Source organism: Centroberyx gerrardi, chromosome 2, assembly GCF_048128805.1.
Source record: "Centroberyx gerrardi isolate f3 chromosome 2, fCenGer3.hap1.cur.20231027, whole genome shotgun sequence".
Lineage (NCBI taxonomy): Eukaryota > Metazoa > Chordata > Actinopteri > Beryciformes > Berycidae > Centroberyx > Centroberyx gerrardi.
In genome coordinates, this window is record NC_135998.1 from 13,895,305 (window position 1) to 13,915,358 (window position 20,054).

At 40.0% G+C, this 20,054-nt stretch overlaps 1 protein-coding gene across 2 annotated transcripts in view; it reads right to left on the bottom strand.

The window, feature by feature from the left end:
- The window catches only part of rabgap1 (RAB GTPase activating protein 1), a 96,410-nt gene extending 76,917 nt beyond the window's left edge, over positions 1-19,493 (bottom strand). For both annotated transcript variants that reach the window (XM_071901304.2, XM_071901303.2), the window contains exons 1-2: positions 19,389-19,493; positions 2,786-3,021 (exon numbers count right to left, since the gene is read on the bottom strand). In XM_071901304.2, the coding sequence (XP_071757405.1) occupies positions 2,786-2,938 (153 nt within the window). In that variant the 5' untranslated portion in view covers positions 2,939-3,021; positions 19,389-19,493. The remainder of the gene's footprint in view (positions 1-2,785; positions 3,022-19,388) is intronic.
- Positions 19,494-20,054: the final 561 nt, after the last annotated feature.

Here is a 20,054-nt window from a genome sequence, read left to right on the forward strand (position 1 = left end):
TAGAGTTTTATGAAATCTGAGCTGTTATCCTACTGTTATTCTGAGAATAATTTACAGCTTTTCAGCTTTCTGTATATCTTTATGTTATCGGGATGAGATTACAATCAATGGGCCTCATTTATCAAGCGATTTCCAAACGGATTTGTTTGTGAATCCTTCGTATCCATGTTTACATACGAAAATCAGGATTTATCAAAGTTTTCATACGTCTACATTGTTCATACGTAAACTCCAGTTTGTCTTTTACCTCAAGTCTTTCACTTCTATTAATGAAACTGGAGGGTAAATTGCCTGCTTTGAATGTATGCCTACTTTTTCTCAAATTATTACACAGCATAAAGGTAGAAAGAAAGCAATATTTAAAAAAAAAAACCTAACATTAATTTCTTGTAGATGCTATTTGAATTAATGAGTGATCGATGTCCTTTTATTCTATAATTAGAGATTTAAAGTGCTAAAACGCTGCAAAGCCAATCTGGACTCATAGAGAAGAGAGAAGCAGGAGCGGAGACATTTTCGTATTGACCAACCCCATGGAAGTACCGTATTTCCTCTAATAGTGGCCGGTAGTCAATTAAAAGCCGGGTCTCCGATAATGGCCGGGGCCATGGTCGACACAAACAAATAAAGGCCGGCCTCAAATACAGGCCGGGGGAAAAAACAAAGGAAACAAGACTAGGTCAAAACCTAGTATATGGCTAGACCGTGTCCAGCCATATACTATATATGGCTGGAAGTGCCACAAGATGGCTCGGCCGGCGGAAGTCTCTGGAGCATGCCGTCGTCAATTACCGTAATTATCGTAATGCATTGCAGTAACAAAAAAACGGCTACCTAACATACCCCAACTGAAGCAGATCAGAAAACAAGGAGGCTTCGTACTAAAATATGAGCAAATATACTTATCAAACAGAGGGAATTAGAAATAAAGGCCTGTCTCTAATATAAGCCTGCTTCCAATAAAGGCCTGGTACCCTCTGCAGTTGAGGTAAATAAAGGCCCGGGCCAATATTAGAGGAAATACGGTATTATATTATCAGTAGGGGTGTAACGGTACACGTATTCGTACCGGACCGTTTCGGTACAGGACTTTAGGTAAGGTGCAGATGTGTACCGAATGCAATCTTAGTAGGCTTGTTTTGCATGCGGAACATACTTCAAATCCGAGTTCCCACACGAACATATTAAGTGGCGGACCGGAAGTTTGTTTAGTCTCCGCCTCGCACTTTGAGCGCACTACACAGACAGCACGCTTAGCTTAGCCTAGCCTAGCCTTTGGCTAGCGAACGTCATGGCCAATGCAAACGATAAGCCAGAGCTAGAAGACCCTCCCTTATCGTTAAGGTCTCCTTTGTTCAGTAGTGATCGGGTATGTTTCTGGCAACACGTCAAAACTTGATAACTCATTTGAAACGGCACCACGCGAATGTGAATATCACTGCTGCAAGGAAAAAAACGAGCGTAGTGCAAACGCTGCTCCCTTCGTCATTTAAACAGCCTTTCGCTGGTAATTCAGATAGGGCCAAAGCAATAACAAATGCTGCACTTTAGTCAATGTGGAAAAGTTCATTTCCTAAAAAAAGAAAAGATTTTTAGTTATTTATATTTTTTATTATATTTTATATATTTCTTATTTTATATTTTGTTTAATTTATTTGAGAATATTTTATTTATTGGAGAACTTATTAGTAGTAGTTTGCAGCAGTATTATATTTTTTATTCTATTTTATTTTTATATATTTTATTTTTTATTATGTTTCATTTAAAATTGTATTTAAAAAAATTATAAACTGTTGATGTTTACAAAAGTTCATAATAAACGACAAGCAATTTTATGTTTTGCATTTTTTCCCCTTACTGTACCGAAAATGAACCGAACCGTGACTTCAAAACCGAGGTACATACCGAACCGTGATTTTTGTGTACCGTTACACCCCTAATTATCAGTCAACCCACACTGTTCCTCTGAGCCCGTCAGCCGGTGAATAGTTTCAGTGCAGGGCATGATGTCACTGTCCCCAACTGGGACAATGCCAGAGACCAACACATTCCCAATGCATTCATCAGTTTGGGAAAGCGCAGCAGCAGTTGTTCCCGTTCATTTGGGTTGGCGGTGATGCACTTAGAAGACAACAGTTTTAATTCAAGCCACTTTCTTTAAACCTCTTGCACGGGACTCTGCATGGATATATGACGGCGTTCACCTGCTCTGTGACCTCCATCCATATGTCAGCTTTTTGTGAGGCAAAAAGCTCCTGCTGCTGAATTATGTCAAGTTATTTTTTTTCACTTTCTTTGATGCCATTTGGGTCCGGAAGATTATGAATGCAGGTGCTCTCCTTTATCTTATATTGCATTTTCTTTATGCTTATTCACAATAATTAAGGTCCCATAAACGCGCCTCCTATTTATAAGTGATTGGGATTTATCAACATACATACATGAATATGACTGAGAACAGATGCTTCTGAATGTTTGATGAATGTAGCGCAAGTTTTTAGTTCATATTACTTTATGCGGAAATGTACACACAAATTTACGAACGTATTGATAAATGAGGACCATTGTCGATATTGAGCATACTCAATACTATTGTAGAATCTATAATCTCAGAATAGGGTTAATCTTAATTAAATCTTGCCCAAGAGGTCATTATCATTGTAAATGTCAAGGCAAGGGGAACAGACCAGTGATTTTCATTCAGCACGTCCACTCTGACTTGACTTGTGAAATCTTCCTTCTGTCCTTCGTACTTCCATCCGTCCATACGCCTAACCATCCTTACCTTCAATCCTGTCTTTTCGTCATCACTACCATTATTAGTGGAGGAGGGCGTCTCGTCCCCCAGCCGGGACACAAGGACAAAGTCCTCACTGTTGAGAGTGGACACAGAGTCCGAAGACACGCTAATCTTCCCCACCGAGCCCTTGTCATCCATGGCTGCCGCTGCTAAACTCAGCCACGCTGCTCATGAATGGAAGACAGGAGGAGGAAGTGGTGGGGGATGATGAGCAAAATCACCTAGAGAAGGAAAAAAAAATAAGAAAGGAAAAAGGAGAAAACAGTCATGATGTGATGAAATTCATGAAAAGCATTTGTTGAGGCAATTGGAAACTTGGCTACTTGGATACACCATTTTAGGTGTCTCCTTGTCTTGCAAATTGTCAAAAAAATTGGTGAATCCATTTATTATTCAGTTTAAGAGGTCGATTGTGCACCTGAAGGGAACTGTGTGCAGGTTTACTGACAACCCAGAGAGAGAGGGGTCAGGAGAAAAAAAGAAAGGGGAACAAAAGTTAAGGGAAAACCTTAGGTCAGATGAAATTGATTGCTTAGACAAGAGAGTAGCCTAAAATGAAAGAGAGCAAAGACACAGGAAAGATCAGAAGAAAAGAGGATCTCTGGGACTTTTAAAGCAATTTTGATTCTGTTGAGTCAGCAATGTAGAAGAGAGTTTATTTGCAAAATAGCCTGAAGCAATGTAAAGCCATGGTGATGCAAGTGTCATTTCAAAAAATTAACATATGAATGTGAGGAATTGGGGAAGAAACCAACCATCCATCCATCCGACCTCAGAATTTCCTCCATACATCGATTCATTTGTGGTCTCCCACCACAATATCAGACACGTACACCACAAATATATCCCCTTAACAGAAAAATAATGTATTAAAAGTGCTTATTGCATTGCAAGCACTCTTCAATGCATGACTGCTGTCCTGGCCTGCCGCCACAACCACAAACCTAAGATCCTGTGGGAAACTCATCCCTCCCTCTGTCTCTCTCTACCTCCTTCCGCCAATCCATCCATCCTGAATAACTATTTTATGACAATATTCAAAGGAGAAATCAACTAATAGTCTATTACATTAGCCTATTTTGACCTTAGGCACAAGACAAGTTCACATGATGGGCAATTCAATATAACATCATTCTTCAAGAAGAGTATGCAAAACAGATCTAAGCAAATATCCTCAACTTGACAAATCAGAAACTATATCCTAACTTGCAACAATCCAGCACTGACTATGGACATTTGGAGGCTGTAATGTCATATGTCATGTATGATCAACTACTTAATGGCTGATGCACAATTAAGCCTAATTTCTGACAGCCACAGTCTTGTAGATGGGTGGTTAAAAGGTGCACTCTCTCTTGATCCGAGTGTATTTGTGTATGTACGCTTGTTGGTGTTGCTAAAAGGTTTCGTTTCACTTGGCTAGGAGGAGACAGAATTGAGAGGTAGGGATTCAGCGAATGGATAATGCTAGAGAAAGATAGGTGGGGATAGCAAACAGATAGATGCTTAAGGTGAGGTGAGAGAAGTCAAAAAACAAAAAATTTAAAATGTCAGGGTTAAGGTAAGGGTTAGGTTTTACAGCCAGATTTTTAGATGAAAATTAGGTTAAATTTCAGCTTTACAGTTTGGTCATGAAGTAACTACTGGATAAGGGAGGTGCCTTTCTGTGTAACACAGGAAGACAGGCGCAACAGAAGGTTCTGGCAGAGGTTCAACAAGAGACCATAACAAGCTATTTCTGGCTGTCTCCCCTCCTGCTCACCCCTCTCCGCTCCTCCCTTTCACTCTCATCCCTCTCCCTTACTCCCTTTTACTACCTCTCTTCTCCTTCAGGCCCTACTCATCTCTCCCCCACCTACCTTTCATTCTTCGTCACCCCTTACTTCCTCTCACCCCATCTCCTCTCTTACATCCCCTTCATCTTTTCCCTCCTCCCTTTTTCTCCGGCTCTCCGTTGTTGTTGTTCCATTCCTCTCTATTCAACCCCCCTTCTTCCCTTTCAAAGCAGGTCCAACAATGGAAAAGCAAAAGGAACAAGGTCTAGAGCGCAAAATTCAAAGTAGTTTATGATGTACCATGCATATGATAACATTGCTATACTGACGCAAACTGAAATTCAATTTAAGTAGCTATCGATGTGGGACAGGAGGGCTTTACAATGTACTGTGCAGATGTGAATGCTATTATTAGGCTAACACAACAAAAAAAAAAACTCAAATGTAACATAAACTGACAGCTTTGGCTTGTTCCTTTCACTTTCTGCTTGTTTCAAAGCAAACTGAGGAAATAAATGATTGTTGTTCATCCAAAAGTCTTGGGTGTTGTTTTTCACTTGTGTTGCAGAAATAGAGTTGAAAGGCAGGGTCACAGGGAATGATGGATTACTGTGGCCACATACTGTGTAACGTACTGTAGCCTCTGATGCAGCAGAAGATGATTGTTACACTTTGACAACTGAAGCCTGCATGCAATTCACTAGGGATGCAAATTGACAGTCTCATATTAGAAGAATCAGCCAATGCTGATACTGATCTTTGCAGCAATCTTGATTCAAAAAACTTTTATAACATTCGCAAAATGTTGTAAAATGCAACTTGTGTGAAGTGTAGATATGGAAACTCAATTGTGCTTTGCATAGGCACCCCATTTTAACTTAAAGAGTAACTAAACCCAAAACCCAAATCTATGTAAAGCCTGACTCTAATTAGACTAATAAGATTATTGTTTTCCTTTATGCCTCTCAATATTTTTAATGCTTAGAACTCCTGCTTGCAGAATAGCTTTGCTAAATTAAGTCTTTATCTATCTCTGATATTCTCTGCCATTAGGCAACATAAGAGTTTGGCCTTGCAGTATATATGATTCCTTCTTCAACCTGAGCCATACCGGCCAATGTAATGTTTGTTGTGAGAAAGGACAACTGTTGATGATGTTTAGATCCAAAATAAGTGGAACGAGTCATTGTGCGATAAACTGACACCGTGTAGACATGAGTGAAGAAACTGATAGTCAATTCACTTTGCTTCAACACAGCAGACGCTTGTTGATGTGGGGGCCTAAACCCCCATGTCAAGGCCAATCTCTCTACTCATTATGCCACCCTCCTGCCCGGTATGCAGCCACAGACCTCATGTGAAAACAGTGCCAACTACCCAAAATGCCACACAGTATAAACTTGACATCAGTTGCTAGTCTTGACCCCCTGCAAATTACAGACCCATCTCCAAAATACTCAAAATATCTTTGAGAAATTCTAATCTGGTTTTAGACACTTCACAGCCAACACTCTGCTGTCCTCAGTGACCAATGACCTTGTTTTAACAGCAGATGCCGGGGAATATTCCATTTTAATTATTTTAGATTTCAGAGTGGCCGTCGATACTGTTGACAGTACCCAGTGTTTCCCCTAGGTCTGAAGGTCATCTGTGGGCCTGAACGCCTTAATTACACAGCCTGCGTAACAACTGCGTTTCCGAACTTGTTGCGGCCCAGTTGCAGCACGGCACTTAAAGCTGCTGCAGCAGGTCCGTTCTTGTTCTGCCCTCGGTCTGCTGGTTTTACCTATGTTTAAGTGAACACAGTTATCCAATTTTGCTTATTTTTCCATAAACAAATCAAGTTGTACCGTGAGGAACATTAATACACCATATAAGAGTACTTATGTCACTTATTTTGAGAGTGTAGGTCTACTGTTGCCAAATAGAAGGCTTCTCAGTGGCTATCCATAGATAACCTCATCTCTAACTTTTATTTAAGTGACATTGGTTCATGTATCCTCTATTTTGTTTACTGACATGATGATAATTGAATATAATAAGCAAAATCGTGGCATTTATATACGTTTATATGGCTCAAATACACAACAGACCGCTGCATAGTCTGACAAAAATAGAAACCATGTTGGGGCTCCGATCTGGCTCCGTTTCAGATCCGGCAGCGTGCTGCATGTGCGGCCCGTGGAGCAGCTGCACTTAAGTAAATGTATCTGCTCCGACCCTTCTGACCGCCTGACCCGTCTTCTTCTTCTTCCTCTTTGCCGCGTAACAGTCTTGCGAAACTACTGTATTAGACATAGTTAATCTTAAAGGGGACATAATATCATTCGCGCTTCTTGGCGCAGCCTTATGGATTGATTTAAGATTTCATAATTGAATTTTCATTATTTATGATACTGTTGCGGCCGTGACAATACTCTGGCGGTGCGCCACAGATGGCCCTATTTAAGGGAAACACTGCAATATCATTTTATTAGATTGCTTGAGAATCTGGGTTGGGCTCTATAGCTCTTCACTGGTTCACTCCTATCTTTCCAACAGAATGTTTCAGTCACCACAGACAACTCATCCTCTTCCTCATCCTCATCCTCATCAGACCATACAGGTGGGGTCCCACAGCAGGGTTTGACATTCAGGTAAATTTGCGGGCTTTTCTTGGAAAGACAATGCCAATGTTTACTCTACTTTTGGCTCGGAGACGGTCACTTTCCTTTTTTAGCATGCTAAAGTTTGAGTTTCTGTAGGTACCGGCCTTTTTTTTGTCAGTTCAGCCATGGTGGCAGTCGCTAGTCATGCTAACTACCCAGCTCTTGTAATTATTCCAAACAAGCTGCTTCCATAAATGTAAACCGCATTACTCCCTGTGCACCAGAGTATTTTTCCTGGGAAAAACCTGAATCAATATTGTGTTATATCAATTGGCTGTAGCAAAACCTAGCAAAAGTTATTTATATGAAAATGTCACGTATTATTACTGTAAGAGGGGTTGTCTGAAATGCATGTAAAACCTTGGGCAACATGCTAAAAAGTTTGTCTATATTTCTATCAACTTGGAATATTGCAAAGATCAGAGGGATTTCATGTTTTAACAATGCTCATAGAATTCTACAAGCCTTTACTGATTTTTAACATTTTACTCATTCATTTTAAGGCTTGGTCTTGCCCTTTGCTGCATATGCAAATGCAAAAACACATTTGTACAAGGCAGGCTTTTATATTATTTTTTTTGCCCATTTTATTGTTATAAAATCTTGTTTTAATTCACATCTGGCATGTTTACTGCTTTTTACATGTTACCTTATTGGCTTTTATTTGTTATTTATTGTTTGCACAGCACTTCAATTTTTATATATAGCACTTTAAAAGTGCTATAAAATGTTATTATTCATTCACTACATGTCAGTCATTACTATCATTTCTTACAAGGCTTTCAGGATGTTGTGCTCATAATTATCATCTTCCCTTTCCTGCAAAAAACGGTTACAACCTTAACGACGTATACAGTTTTACGTTCTAATCACTTTGGGTTCAACTGTTGGAGATTGCATTGGCCCTCTGAGTGTGTACTGGACAGCAGCGCTCCCTGCAAACTGGAAGTACGTAAAGGTCTACTGTAAAGTTAGTGATGAAATTTTGAACACAATCACTCACAATGATGGCAAAAACTAGGAAAATAAGGTCCAGGTTGAAAAATAACCAGAAGTATCCATTATTAACCCCATAAAGAAACACTTCCTGCATAAAAACCTACAGCAAGGTTTTCTCTGTGTTTTTTCCTGATTACCAAAATAAGTTGTGAAATGTACCGTCTTAGGCATTTTTTAATGCTTTCCTTGCATAAAGCCTCCGAATAAGTTCTAATAGTGTCTTTTACTTGCTTAGGAGTACTGAATAGGTTCCAACAGCCTCATTTTGTGCTACTGAGTCTGTTCATGTGCAAACACCCTTATGATTATGACAATAACACCTAACCCCCTATAAAAGTCAAGGAAAATCCTGTAAAGCTCAGTGAAATGCTATGTTTGGTCAGAAATGAAATTGGGGAGCGATCAGTTTTCCTGGCCACCGTAAGCCATCTTTAGATCGGTGTTTAGTGACTAAAAGACCCCCCTGGGCCAATTCTAAGGTTTTATTACTGAGCAATATCAATGCTGAGACTTAAAGACTTGTTATGGAGATATCTGAGAAAGATGGCATATTGGCTTCACTAGTTTCTACCAGTTTCAAGTAGCAAAGGCTGAAAAACCTAACAACTCTTTGCAATGGAGCTCAGACTCTCTCTCTCCCTCTCTCTCTCCCTCTCTATCCTCTCCTCTCTCTCTCCCTCTCTCTCCTTTCCTCTCTCCCTCTCTCTCCTATCCTCTGTTTCTTTCTCTCTCTCTCACACACACACACACACACACACACAAAAGCAACTACTGTTTCATGCTGGCTCACACATAGCCTACACACACACACAAGCAGCTGTATCATGCTGGCATACACACACACACACACACACACACACACACCCACACACACACACACACACACACACACACAAACATCTTGCTCTATTTCTTTGACTAGCTAGCGGCTCCAACAGACTCATAATGGTTGCCTTGTCACCCTGCCTTCCTCCCTAGCCTCAGCAACAGCCCTCCTCCCTGCCCCTGCCAAGCTACACCGTTGGTTATCAACCTTTTCAGTGCTGTGGTACACTTCCAACAAGACACACAATGCCCATCAAGTTATTGATCGTTACAAAATTAGCATAGGCAGATCGTCTAAATGCTAAAAAGGGTCCAAAATGCACTAACCTGGAGGAAATATCAGGGATCATGAGCCAATTCTGCTGAATTTTAACAAAATTGTTATATTTTCATATATCATCATTGTGCTACATGAGACCAGAGCAGTAAACAGAGCAGCAAGAACTGAAATACACACTGTTTCTTCATTCCCTCTCAATCTTTTTTTCCCGCAGCCACACCCTCCCTCTCCATTTCTTCATCTCTCTCTCTGTCTCTTGTGTCTATCACTCCCATTGTTTTAAATCTCCAATCTTCTGTTCCCTTTCAAGTATCTACTGAAGTATTTTTAACTTTTCATGTAAATCCCTTTGTGTGTGATTTCTCTTTCTCAGTAATCTATCTGGACTAACAGAGGCGGAAGCGAGGAAGTGGGGGAAGGCGAGAGGAGAGGAGAGGAGAGGAGAGGAGAAGAGAAGAGAAGAGAAGAGAAGAGAAGAGAAGAGAAGAGAAGAGAAGAGAAGAGAAGAGAAGAGAAGAGAACAAAGTGAGCTAATGCAGCAGGAAGCAGTTTCCTCTGATGGAACGCTGTTGTGCGCGTTGCCATGACAACAAGGCCCCTCTACAGTAGTCTACAGTGTCTGGTCAGGAAGAGAAGGGACAAGACGACATCTCTGGTAAAGGTGATAATGATACATGGGCAAGTATTTTGTCCTGATCCCTTTACTTCTAACAAAAACAGTTCTGAAAATGAATTCTGGTTCCAGCACTGCTCTTGTAAATGATTTATTTCCTCAAAGCGACACTGTAGTTCTATTGTCTTCCCTTATTGATTATCGCATAACATGTTGAGAGAGGCAATAACAAGAAACACCAAGAGCCTATTTCTCAGACTTAAACCAAATGAATTCTCTTGAATTCTCCTGAATTAAACCAAAGCCTACTCCAATACTTGAAACAACAGGTTTCAAAATAGACATCACCCTTGATTGTTTTTAGCTTGATCTGAACAAAACAAAAACAAAACAGAAGCACAAGCATCTGAAACTGTAACAACCTTATCTTATGTAAGTCCATGTGTAAAATTGTACACACCAGAAGCCTTCGCCTGTCTTTTTTTGTTTTTTGTTTTTTTCCTGGTTTCCACTCTCCAGCTGAACTGGCTGTTCTGGGCTGCCAGCTGGGCCCTGCATGCACCTCACAAGGGAGAGGAAGACACAGCCAGACACAGCCAGAGAGCATTCAGGCTTGCAACACAGTCCCTTTCGACTAGCCTCACAGCAGTGATTTCAGCCAGGCAGAGATAGCGGGGAGGAAGAGAGAGAAAAAGGAGAGAGAATGACAGAGAAAAAGTTGAACCAACAAGAGGTGAGTCACAAGGTATTGCACAAAAGAAAAGGGGGAGAGACAGAAAAAAGAGGGTAGGAGGAGCTCTGGATAGGCAAGTCACGCATTGTACAAATGGAGGAAATGTACACACACACACACACACACACACACACACACACACGCACACACAGGCAGTCCCTGATTTACATTGTATTTGTACCGTGTGGGTGCCTAAGAACCATCTCAATTCAGGGCAATGGCAGAGCTCAGGCTCCCAGTTGGCTGTCCAGAAAGGAAACCTCTGCATTTCTCACACTCAACAACAAAACAATCTCACATGACTGAGAAAAAAAACAACTTGATCACATACTGTAGGCTTGGCTGCAACTTGTGAAATGCAGCAATGGGTGCAAGCAATCCCTCCACTGCGAGAAGTGAGCTGCACACTGAGTGGCAATACACAGACATTTATATAATAGACAATGTTGAATCTCTACTCTTTTATGTAGAAAGAATGGGAATATGGCTTATTATGGAACCTTTGAAACCTGTGTGTATGTGCATGTGCATGTGTATGTGTATGTGTATGTGCAGTTATTAAGGGTGTTGGGCTAAGCCTTTAGAAATTGGTATTGAAAGCAGCTAGTGTCATTGATACTATGGTGAAAGGAAAGAGCAGGCTTATTCCTATATAGGCCTACATACAAACAATGTTAAGTATGCATGTCCTCATAACAAAACAAGCCCAGTGTCTTGCATCCAGACCACTAAACTGGAACTAACCGAAGACAGCCTGATGCAGATCAAGATCCTCTTTTTGAAAACATTTCATGTCCATTTTAAAACTGAAAATGCAACAGAAACTTCATCAATCAGTTTCACTCTCAAAACCACAGGCGAATACATTCACATAAACATTGACATTTTGTAATAATCAAAGGTATCATTGTCCTCTCAAGCGTGACATCATTTTTTGGCCCAAATAAGGGATTCCGGATCCCGCCCCCTTTCAGTGTAACGTGAAAATTAACAGGGGTGTAAAATGATTTGACTTCGACCATGTCCAACGTTAATATTGACTATTTTTGATTTCAGAGCTTCCTCCATTATTTCTTTATTTGTTGAGGTGGACTCTGATGGGTTTTGAAGCTGCAATGCAAAAAATAAAAAAATCACTTGCCATACTTTGCATTCTTGCATTCCAGCATTTCTTGGCTTTGTGAAGCAAGGATAACATAGACCATAAGGAGGATAACGCAACATCTGCCCCAGGGTTGTTACAAAACGATTTTTTTTAATTCAGTAACACGTTAAAATATGTAATAACTTCATTATGTTATTTCTATTTACATTATTTCACCCATTTTAAGAACAGAGTGATCCAAAAATCCCATTCATTTTCGCCATAGGCAAAAAACAATGGATCCGGATTTAATCCACAAGCAAAAAAATGACAACAACACTTCAGAGGACTATTTAATCATTTCACATTGTGCTTTATACTGTTACAATCATTTTGTAACAGCAGGAATAATTTTTATGAAATGGTAGATGGTTATCTTCTTTTAGAATGAAAAGAAGATTAACCTACAAAAGTGGGGTCTTAGTAGCCTGAATTCATCAACTCATTTTTGTTTTCACTCCTTGACCATGTGACCATTTGATTTTTGCAATTCATGAGACTGGCTGTGGTTTCAGCAAAGGAAGTAGCAGGGACACATTGAAAACAGATCACCAATTTGTGGGCTTCACATGATGGCGTGTGTTTACATGCACCCACATCCATGAAGCAAGTCTTTGCTACCATGATTTGCATGATTTCCTACCATCTAAGTAAATGGCTAAAATATCACTGGTCCACCCAATGATGAAATCAGAAAAGCAGCACCAAAGACTGCTATGTCTCGTCATTCCCATGAATCATGAAGTTCAAATGGTTAAGTGGTTGATAAGCAAATATGAGTGAAAAAGAAAATGAGTGATTCATAAGGCTGGATCTAAGTTAGAGTTCACTCCCTCCCAGGGGCGCTTAAAGGTCTGAAGGATGAGGCCTCAGAGAATTTGAGGAAAATTAATTCATATTAAAGACAGACTGAGGACTCAAAATGTGCAATTCCTTTTCCTGTAATTTCTTTTTTAGATATCTGTGCCAGAGTAACTCATAAAGTAACATTAAAGCAATCATTGATTTTCCTGACCTAAATTATGAGCAATGTGTGTCTAAAAGTCACATGCATTCTCATCTACAGTAGCTACAGTTAGGTTTACCCTTAGTTCACATCAATACATCGAAAAATTTCTAACCTTGCTTCTGGTCACAACAACAATAGCCTAATGGGGCAGCTGACCCTCTAGCTTCAAACAGCCAGCTCAGCAGCTCAGAAACCAAAATGAATCAGCAAACATTCATTTTAAGTAATTAACACAATTATATCAAGAGCTGAGAATGGTGTATTACTGCCCACTTCTGCTAACACAGCAGTGCCATCATGATATTTACCCAACTCCTCTCTTAGTCATGGAACACATTTCCAGGCTTTGGACCCCAACTACTGTCCTCCTAAGCTCCTCCCCCTATAGCTGAAGCCCCTCCCCTTGAGAATCAACCAGCTCTCCCAAGGACAGGTGCGTATCAGGGCGTTGTTAGGATTTCAGAATATTCAAGGCTCTGCCCGGAGGCAGTTACAGGACTATAGTAGGGGGGATCCAAGGGGAAACTCCCTGGGAGAGAATTATTAAAATTTCAACAGCAAAATGCATCAATCTGGTGCACTCTGACATGAACATACGTAGGTCTAAATGAGGCAGTATAGTAAAGACTTTGAACAGCGGTCTGTACTACAGGCCTACAGTGATTGTAGTGTGCTGTCTGTCATATCTGTTGCTGTCTCCCTCCTCTCCTTCTGAATTGTTCTCTCCTCCCCTCATCTCTCTTTGTCTCTGTCCTCTTCTCTCTCTTGTTCAGTTCAGGTTGTGCAAAAAATAAGCGACACAGTTATCAAACTTTAAAGGCTATATATGATATACGGTATGTCCTCATAACTCCTCATCTGTCTCTGCACTGTTAAAAAAAACCCAGATTAAATCCAATCCAAAAACCAAAGTGTTATATTTAATCAAAGGTTGTGCCTCTATACATTTCACTAACTCATAACATTATTACAACCTAATAATAATCTACTTTTATTGGTAGATATGAAATCTTGACTAATGACTTTGACATATTTTAGGAAGCAAATGATTTCACCTCTCATCTTCTTTTAGAAAGCTTATATTTTTCCATGCTACATCATAGCTGTAATAACAAAGATCCTCATGCCATGGCGTGGGTGAAAAGCCTCATCCTTTCTGAATGGCTGTGGGAGTCTTCTATGCATTAGGAAAATATATAGAAGCACAAATTCTAAATCTTACTTTTAAACACATTTTCTTACATTTTGAGGTCTTAAGCTGAGAATAATATATTTGTTTCATGTGGAGGAAAATCATTTTTAATGCATTTAATGTTTAGCAGCCCAAACAAACTATGAATGTGAGGATGAACCTGACAAGTGACATTTTGTCTAGAATGTTTCAACATAATAATGACTCTAGCAAAGCATAATGTCTTTGAAAAGCCATTTTGTGTTAGTAAACAATGAAGAGTTTAGCAGTAGCTTGTAGGCAACTAACCATGACGCTAACAGCCAAGTCAAATGTCAACCAAGCTAGCACTCCAGTGTCCATCTGGCCACTAGTGGTTGTCAGCTCACCAGCATACACATGGCTGATTTTTGCTGTCTTCCCATAATTGGATAATCAATCACTTGTTTAACCAAACCTAGCACATATCCTACCTTTCTTCTTTTGAAAAAGTGGAGAAGATCCATGTGCTTTCTAGCTCTACTTTGCCTCCTCTGACCTAGACCCAGAACTAAAATCATGCATAACATATTCATTTAGCCACCTTTTAAAGCTGGTTCACGTAAAATCATCAGCGCTCATTATGGAACGTGGATGGTGAGAGGTGAACTAGGCCTATGTTCTGAAAAAAAAATGGTATCGGTGCGCCTCTTGCATTTGTTGTCTATAAATGTGTGCAGATAGCCTATTTTGTCCCCTAAGTTTTGTCTTTATCTTCTTTATTCTGCACAGACCAAAGATATGTTAAGCAGCACTGACCTTTCCCCTCCTCCAGTACGTGTACCGTTTGTTGTTAATATAATAAATATTTGCATACAGACAAATCTGGGTTGTGTGTGTGTTTGTATATGTGTGTGTGTGTGTCTGTGTGTGTGTGCATGTGTGTGTGTACATATCACCCGCAGCACCACCTGCCGTGAGCCTTTACTGTAATACCCGAGTTTCAGGAAATGAAAAAGGAACAGGGATGCAAGAGATAGAAATGCAATGGCAATAGCACAGGCACATTTGGCTCACTAACTGTACATCAGAATAATAGCTAACCTCAATGAGAATAAACCAGCCTACTCCAAATGAAATTTAATTCCATTTGAGAGAGGTGATATAAACCTTTTATAATCTGTTAAGTGGATAAAATCTTGTCATGTAAACGCTCAGTCCGATCTCTTTCTTTGGTTGGAATATCTATACTCTTTCTGCGCACCTCGCCCATTAGAGGTAAGTGACGTCAGTGACATTTACTAGTTTCCGGGAAAATATGAATCGTGGCGGGTGCCCAACAAAACCGGGCCGCCCATTCAGAATGGGATACTACTCATACTATACACACTATATGCAACATGTACCTATAGTAATATGTTTAGTACGGTAGAATCCCATTCCGAACACAGCCCCGGTCTGTTGCTGACACCACTTTTTTGTGAGAAACATTTTGAGCTGCGGGTGCCCCAGTGGCTCAACCGGCAGAGCACGTACCATTGAGGCTGAGTCCTAATCACAGCGTTGTGGGTTTGAATCCGGCCTGTGCCCTTGGACGTATGTCATCCCCTCTCTCTGCCTTGTCTGTCTGCGGTAAAGCTCATCCCGCACTCGCCTTCTCCTGTTTAATAACTGTTGGAGCAGTATGTTCTGATAAAACTGTTGCTCTATCAGAAACAGCAGTAAAGCAATAATGATGCCATCATGATTTCTTTCATTTTTGCTTTTCTAAGGCTAGGTTGCAAGTTACTGAGAAGTACAGCCCAACTGGTAACAGCAGAATACTCCATTTGCAGCCTTTAAAGAAGTATATGCCAACAAGAAAAAAAAATGAGCAAAATGTCATTCATTCAATAATCTTTTTTCCAATTTTGGATGTGCTACCTCACTCATTTTTGAGTAGTCGTATTGGAAATTAGTAATATGATTTAGTACATTTGCACGTCACTGATTTTAATGTACAATTAATGTACAAACTTTATTAAGTTATCTTGACGTTTTAGGGTAAGAAATATTTTGGGTGCACCTTGGCCATTGAGTCACGCATGTTCAATGAGACGAGCAGCACGCATCGCAGTGGGCTCAAAGAATACGAACATTAACAACATGAATAAATAAACTGACCCTGCACAGTGCTGGAAAAGAACTGACTACCTAAAACATAAGTATCGTAATAGCAACATAATAACGAGGTCCGACCCCATGCATCTCGTACCATCAACCCAGACGATACTAGAATTGACAGACATGGGAGTTCACTGAAAAACAGTAGGTTATTTTCCTGGTTACTATAGCCCTGTCGGGACAGCATTAATATTATTAGAGGTGGTCAGGTAATGCAGTTTTTAAATCGGGCAGATTCAGTGATTTCAATCCCGTGCAGATCAGCGTTATTTGTGATCATTAGAGTGTGCGTCGCCGCGGGAGTAGGCTAATAGTGACCAAAAACCATTAGCCTACTGTTTTTCAGCAAACTGTCACAATTCCAGCACCATCAAGATCAGCACTATGCAATTCAAAACAAACCACCAACTTTGTGGTTAGTTCTGCCGTGCAAATACCCAAACAACATGATTAACTCTCATGAGAAGTTTTGACAGGCTCAATGTCGTCCAAACGTGAGGCTGCATTCAAGAGCAGAGAACCATAGACAGAGATAGTGTAGCTTCTAAAATGCTTCTGGTTAGAAAATCGTGGCATTAAGCACAGTTAAGAGTGACAGTGGTTAATCGCTGCATCCCTAGACCCTTACAGTTTTATTGTCTCTATAACTATTTAACTTCTGTCTTTTTCTTCTGTCTTCATTACTCAGTCCAATGCCCTCAGAGCTTTTCAGTTTTTCAACTTAATTGTGCTCAATAAACTTGACAGCATGAGCCAATATATAAAGTACAGAGGTGGAACAGTGGGCAAAACTCATGGTTCCATACGTATCTCAGTTTCGGGGTCACAGCTGAGTACATTTGCTGTACAATGGGAGTAGAAATGTCATTGCCACTCAGAATTAGTTTTTTGAAAGCAGCTGATTAGTGCACAAATACAAACAATTACTAATGAATAATTAACTGCAGAAGACTCATTTTTGATAGATAATGCTGCAAGTTACAATATACAATAAGGAATATTGCAATATTTCATCTTTACAAGCACAGAATTAATTATAATCAACTGAGGAAGACACTTTAGATGGAAATGCAACCACTGTGTGATACAAATTACTTTGGAATTTTATATTAAATTCCCTCTGGAGAGGTAAAGCCTTGGCTCACTGAGCTCTGAATGCAAAGACCAGGGGGGGACATAATAGCCTAACTTTTATTCTCTATTAAATGCATGCCAGGATTTTACCTCTGCAGCACACAAAGACGATCCACAAAGGAGAGTTTGAGTAATGCAGTTCCACTCTTTTTATTCACAACACAGAATACATTTTGCCCGTACTAAAAAGAATAGAGCACTTTACCACCCACCACACACTCGCCCATCAAAACAAGCACGCAATTTTGCCGCTAAATTTACTCACTCTGGATTAGAACCTGGAATGATGCAGCACTCAGACTCATAGAGTCTTTATTGCTGTCCTCCAAAGTGTCCAGTAAAGTTTTTAACTTTTGGGACCGACCGACTGACAGAGTGACCTATACTACCTGCTGGTCACAGCTAAAAATAAGTTGTTACTTAAGTTATGATCCCCTCTAAATATCAGAGCAAATTATCCAAAACTTCTATCCCACCTCCACTGCCCAATTTGTTTTAACTGCTAGTTGATGTCCTCTCAGTTGACGTGCGCGCAAACTAAGCTAACTTCGATGAGTAATGGTAGAAAAGTTTTTATTTCTGGGTGGAAATATTCACACTACTTTGTCAAGCAAAAGTGTGACAAGAACACTGGACGATATTTGGTTCTCCTCATCATCCACACAGAAGCACAAAGGTACAGCAATTGAGTTATCCTGATTTCTGAAGGTAAGAGAGGAAGCAATATCAATTTTGGAAGCATAACAGGAAAGTAATATAACAAGTAGTGTAACAAAGTACTGCTAATAGTAATAATACTAATCATAAGTAAAATAATATTACTTTTGAAATGAGTATTGAGAAATGAGTGGCCCAGCACTTCTTGAAAAGATGTCCAGGCTGTGGTTGACTATGATTTTATTTCCTGTAAACAGGACACCGCAACAGACAACTGATTAACTGCTAAAGCATTTCACACGAAGATTTACTATCATAAATGTGCATTGATGGTTTTAATCAATTATGTTGAGCTATAAATGTGCAAATCAAATGATTCAATGGCTCCATCTGTTCTAATTTCATGTATTTCTTTATTAAATGTCAAAATGTGCTAAGACGTTGATTTTGTGTTGTATTTGTGTGTGTTAAACTACTATTGTAATTACACTGCAGAATGTTTGACCTTTTGACATAAAGGCATGATGATAGGCACAGTGTGCTGTAGATTATTGCAGAATAGGCAAACCTGTCACAAATTCTCTGTCCAGTAACTATAGACCATACACTACTAGTCTATACACACTAATGTTGAAACCTGATAGTAAAAACAAGAAATAGGCAAGGCCCATCCAGCTGTCATTCAATTTTATACTGAAATATGAACAGTTGACCTAAAAGTTTACAATAGGGCTACCAATCTAGAGAACAATGCATTGTTAAAGGATGTCCAGATACATTTACCATAGTCAAAGGTACTTTAGCGGGCTTATTCATTGATTTACAAATACAACAGTTCTGTGGAGTATTAGTGGCTTTCAGGTCGATCTGTCGATTAGTCGACTTTTCAGAGCACCCCCTAATCTGGATACAAGGCGCATGTTAATGCATTAATGTGTAAGGGAAACCTCATGGGGCCTCGATTCATTTCAACCGCATAACTCTCAGATACATAACTTATCCAATGTTAAGTCAATTTTGCTCCCTAGGCTAGCCTAATGTTGCTCTAGTAGTGCCTTAACCTAGTTAGTTGGTCCTTGCCAACCAAACTAGCTACGGTAGCTAGCCAGTCATCGATGCAAAGTCCGAGAAGAAATGTTTAGCTATATGGTGTGTTAATGCAACTATAGCGTCCCTATAAAAGCAATGAATGCAAACTGCTAAGCATAAGTGGTCGCAGTAATGTGTTGGGTAAAACCGCTTGCTTGGCCCTCGCTGGAGAAAGCCCTGAAACAGGCCATTAATGTTACTGTGGCTATATAGCTTAACGTTACTCTGAGACAGAGCTGGCTAACGTTTGCTAGCCATGCTAACGTGACAGTTCCAGCCAATAAAAAGAAGCTAATTTTGTCCACAACGGCACGGACAGTCGCGTTTATCTTTGAGGATAAAGGCAGATGTAAGTGTAAGACAGCTTACCTTTTTCCCACACTTGTATTTATTCCAAAGGCGGTTGGCACAACATTGCACTGTCTAGTAACATCAGCAGCAACAGCATCCAGTCGAGCTGTAAACACAACCCCAACCAACCCACTGACACTGACACTGCGCATGCGTCTGTCAGTGCCCCTCGCTTGTGCTGAAGGAGGGGTGGCATTACCTAATGACAATGATGCTCGAATACAATAAGTAGTTTTTAAGATTTCAACATGTCTTATGCAGAAAATTTGACCCTAGACTAAACCCAGGTTCACGCCGTGATCATTCTGTTTAACGGAAGTCAAGTTGTATGCCGGAATTTGTCAGTTTAGGGCTTCCTTGTTCACAGGCGTAGCGTTACTTCACAGGACACGATGTAACACTTTCCCCAAATGCAATTCTCATTTCGGCATGCATCCTGGATGTAACCACCCAACTGCACCCGTTTCAATCAAAATGTGTGTTTTAAACTGTTTCGCCTATTCTTTCGTCCTCGGCCCAGCAAAAACACCATGCTCGCCCTAGAAAAAACAATAATTTTCTTATAATATTCCTTACAATATTCCTAGGAACATGTGGGAATCAAGAGTGAATTACAGTGACCTTATTATCGTAGGCTATTTAATGGTATTTTCATCTGCTATGATATCACTGTAATATTCGTAG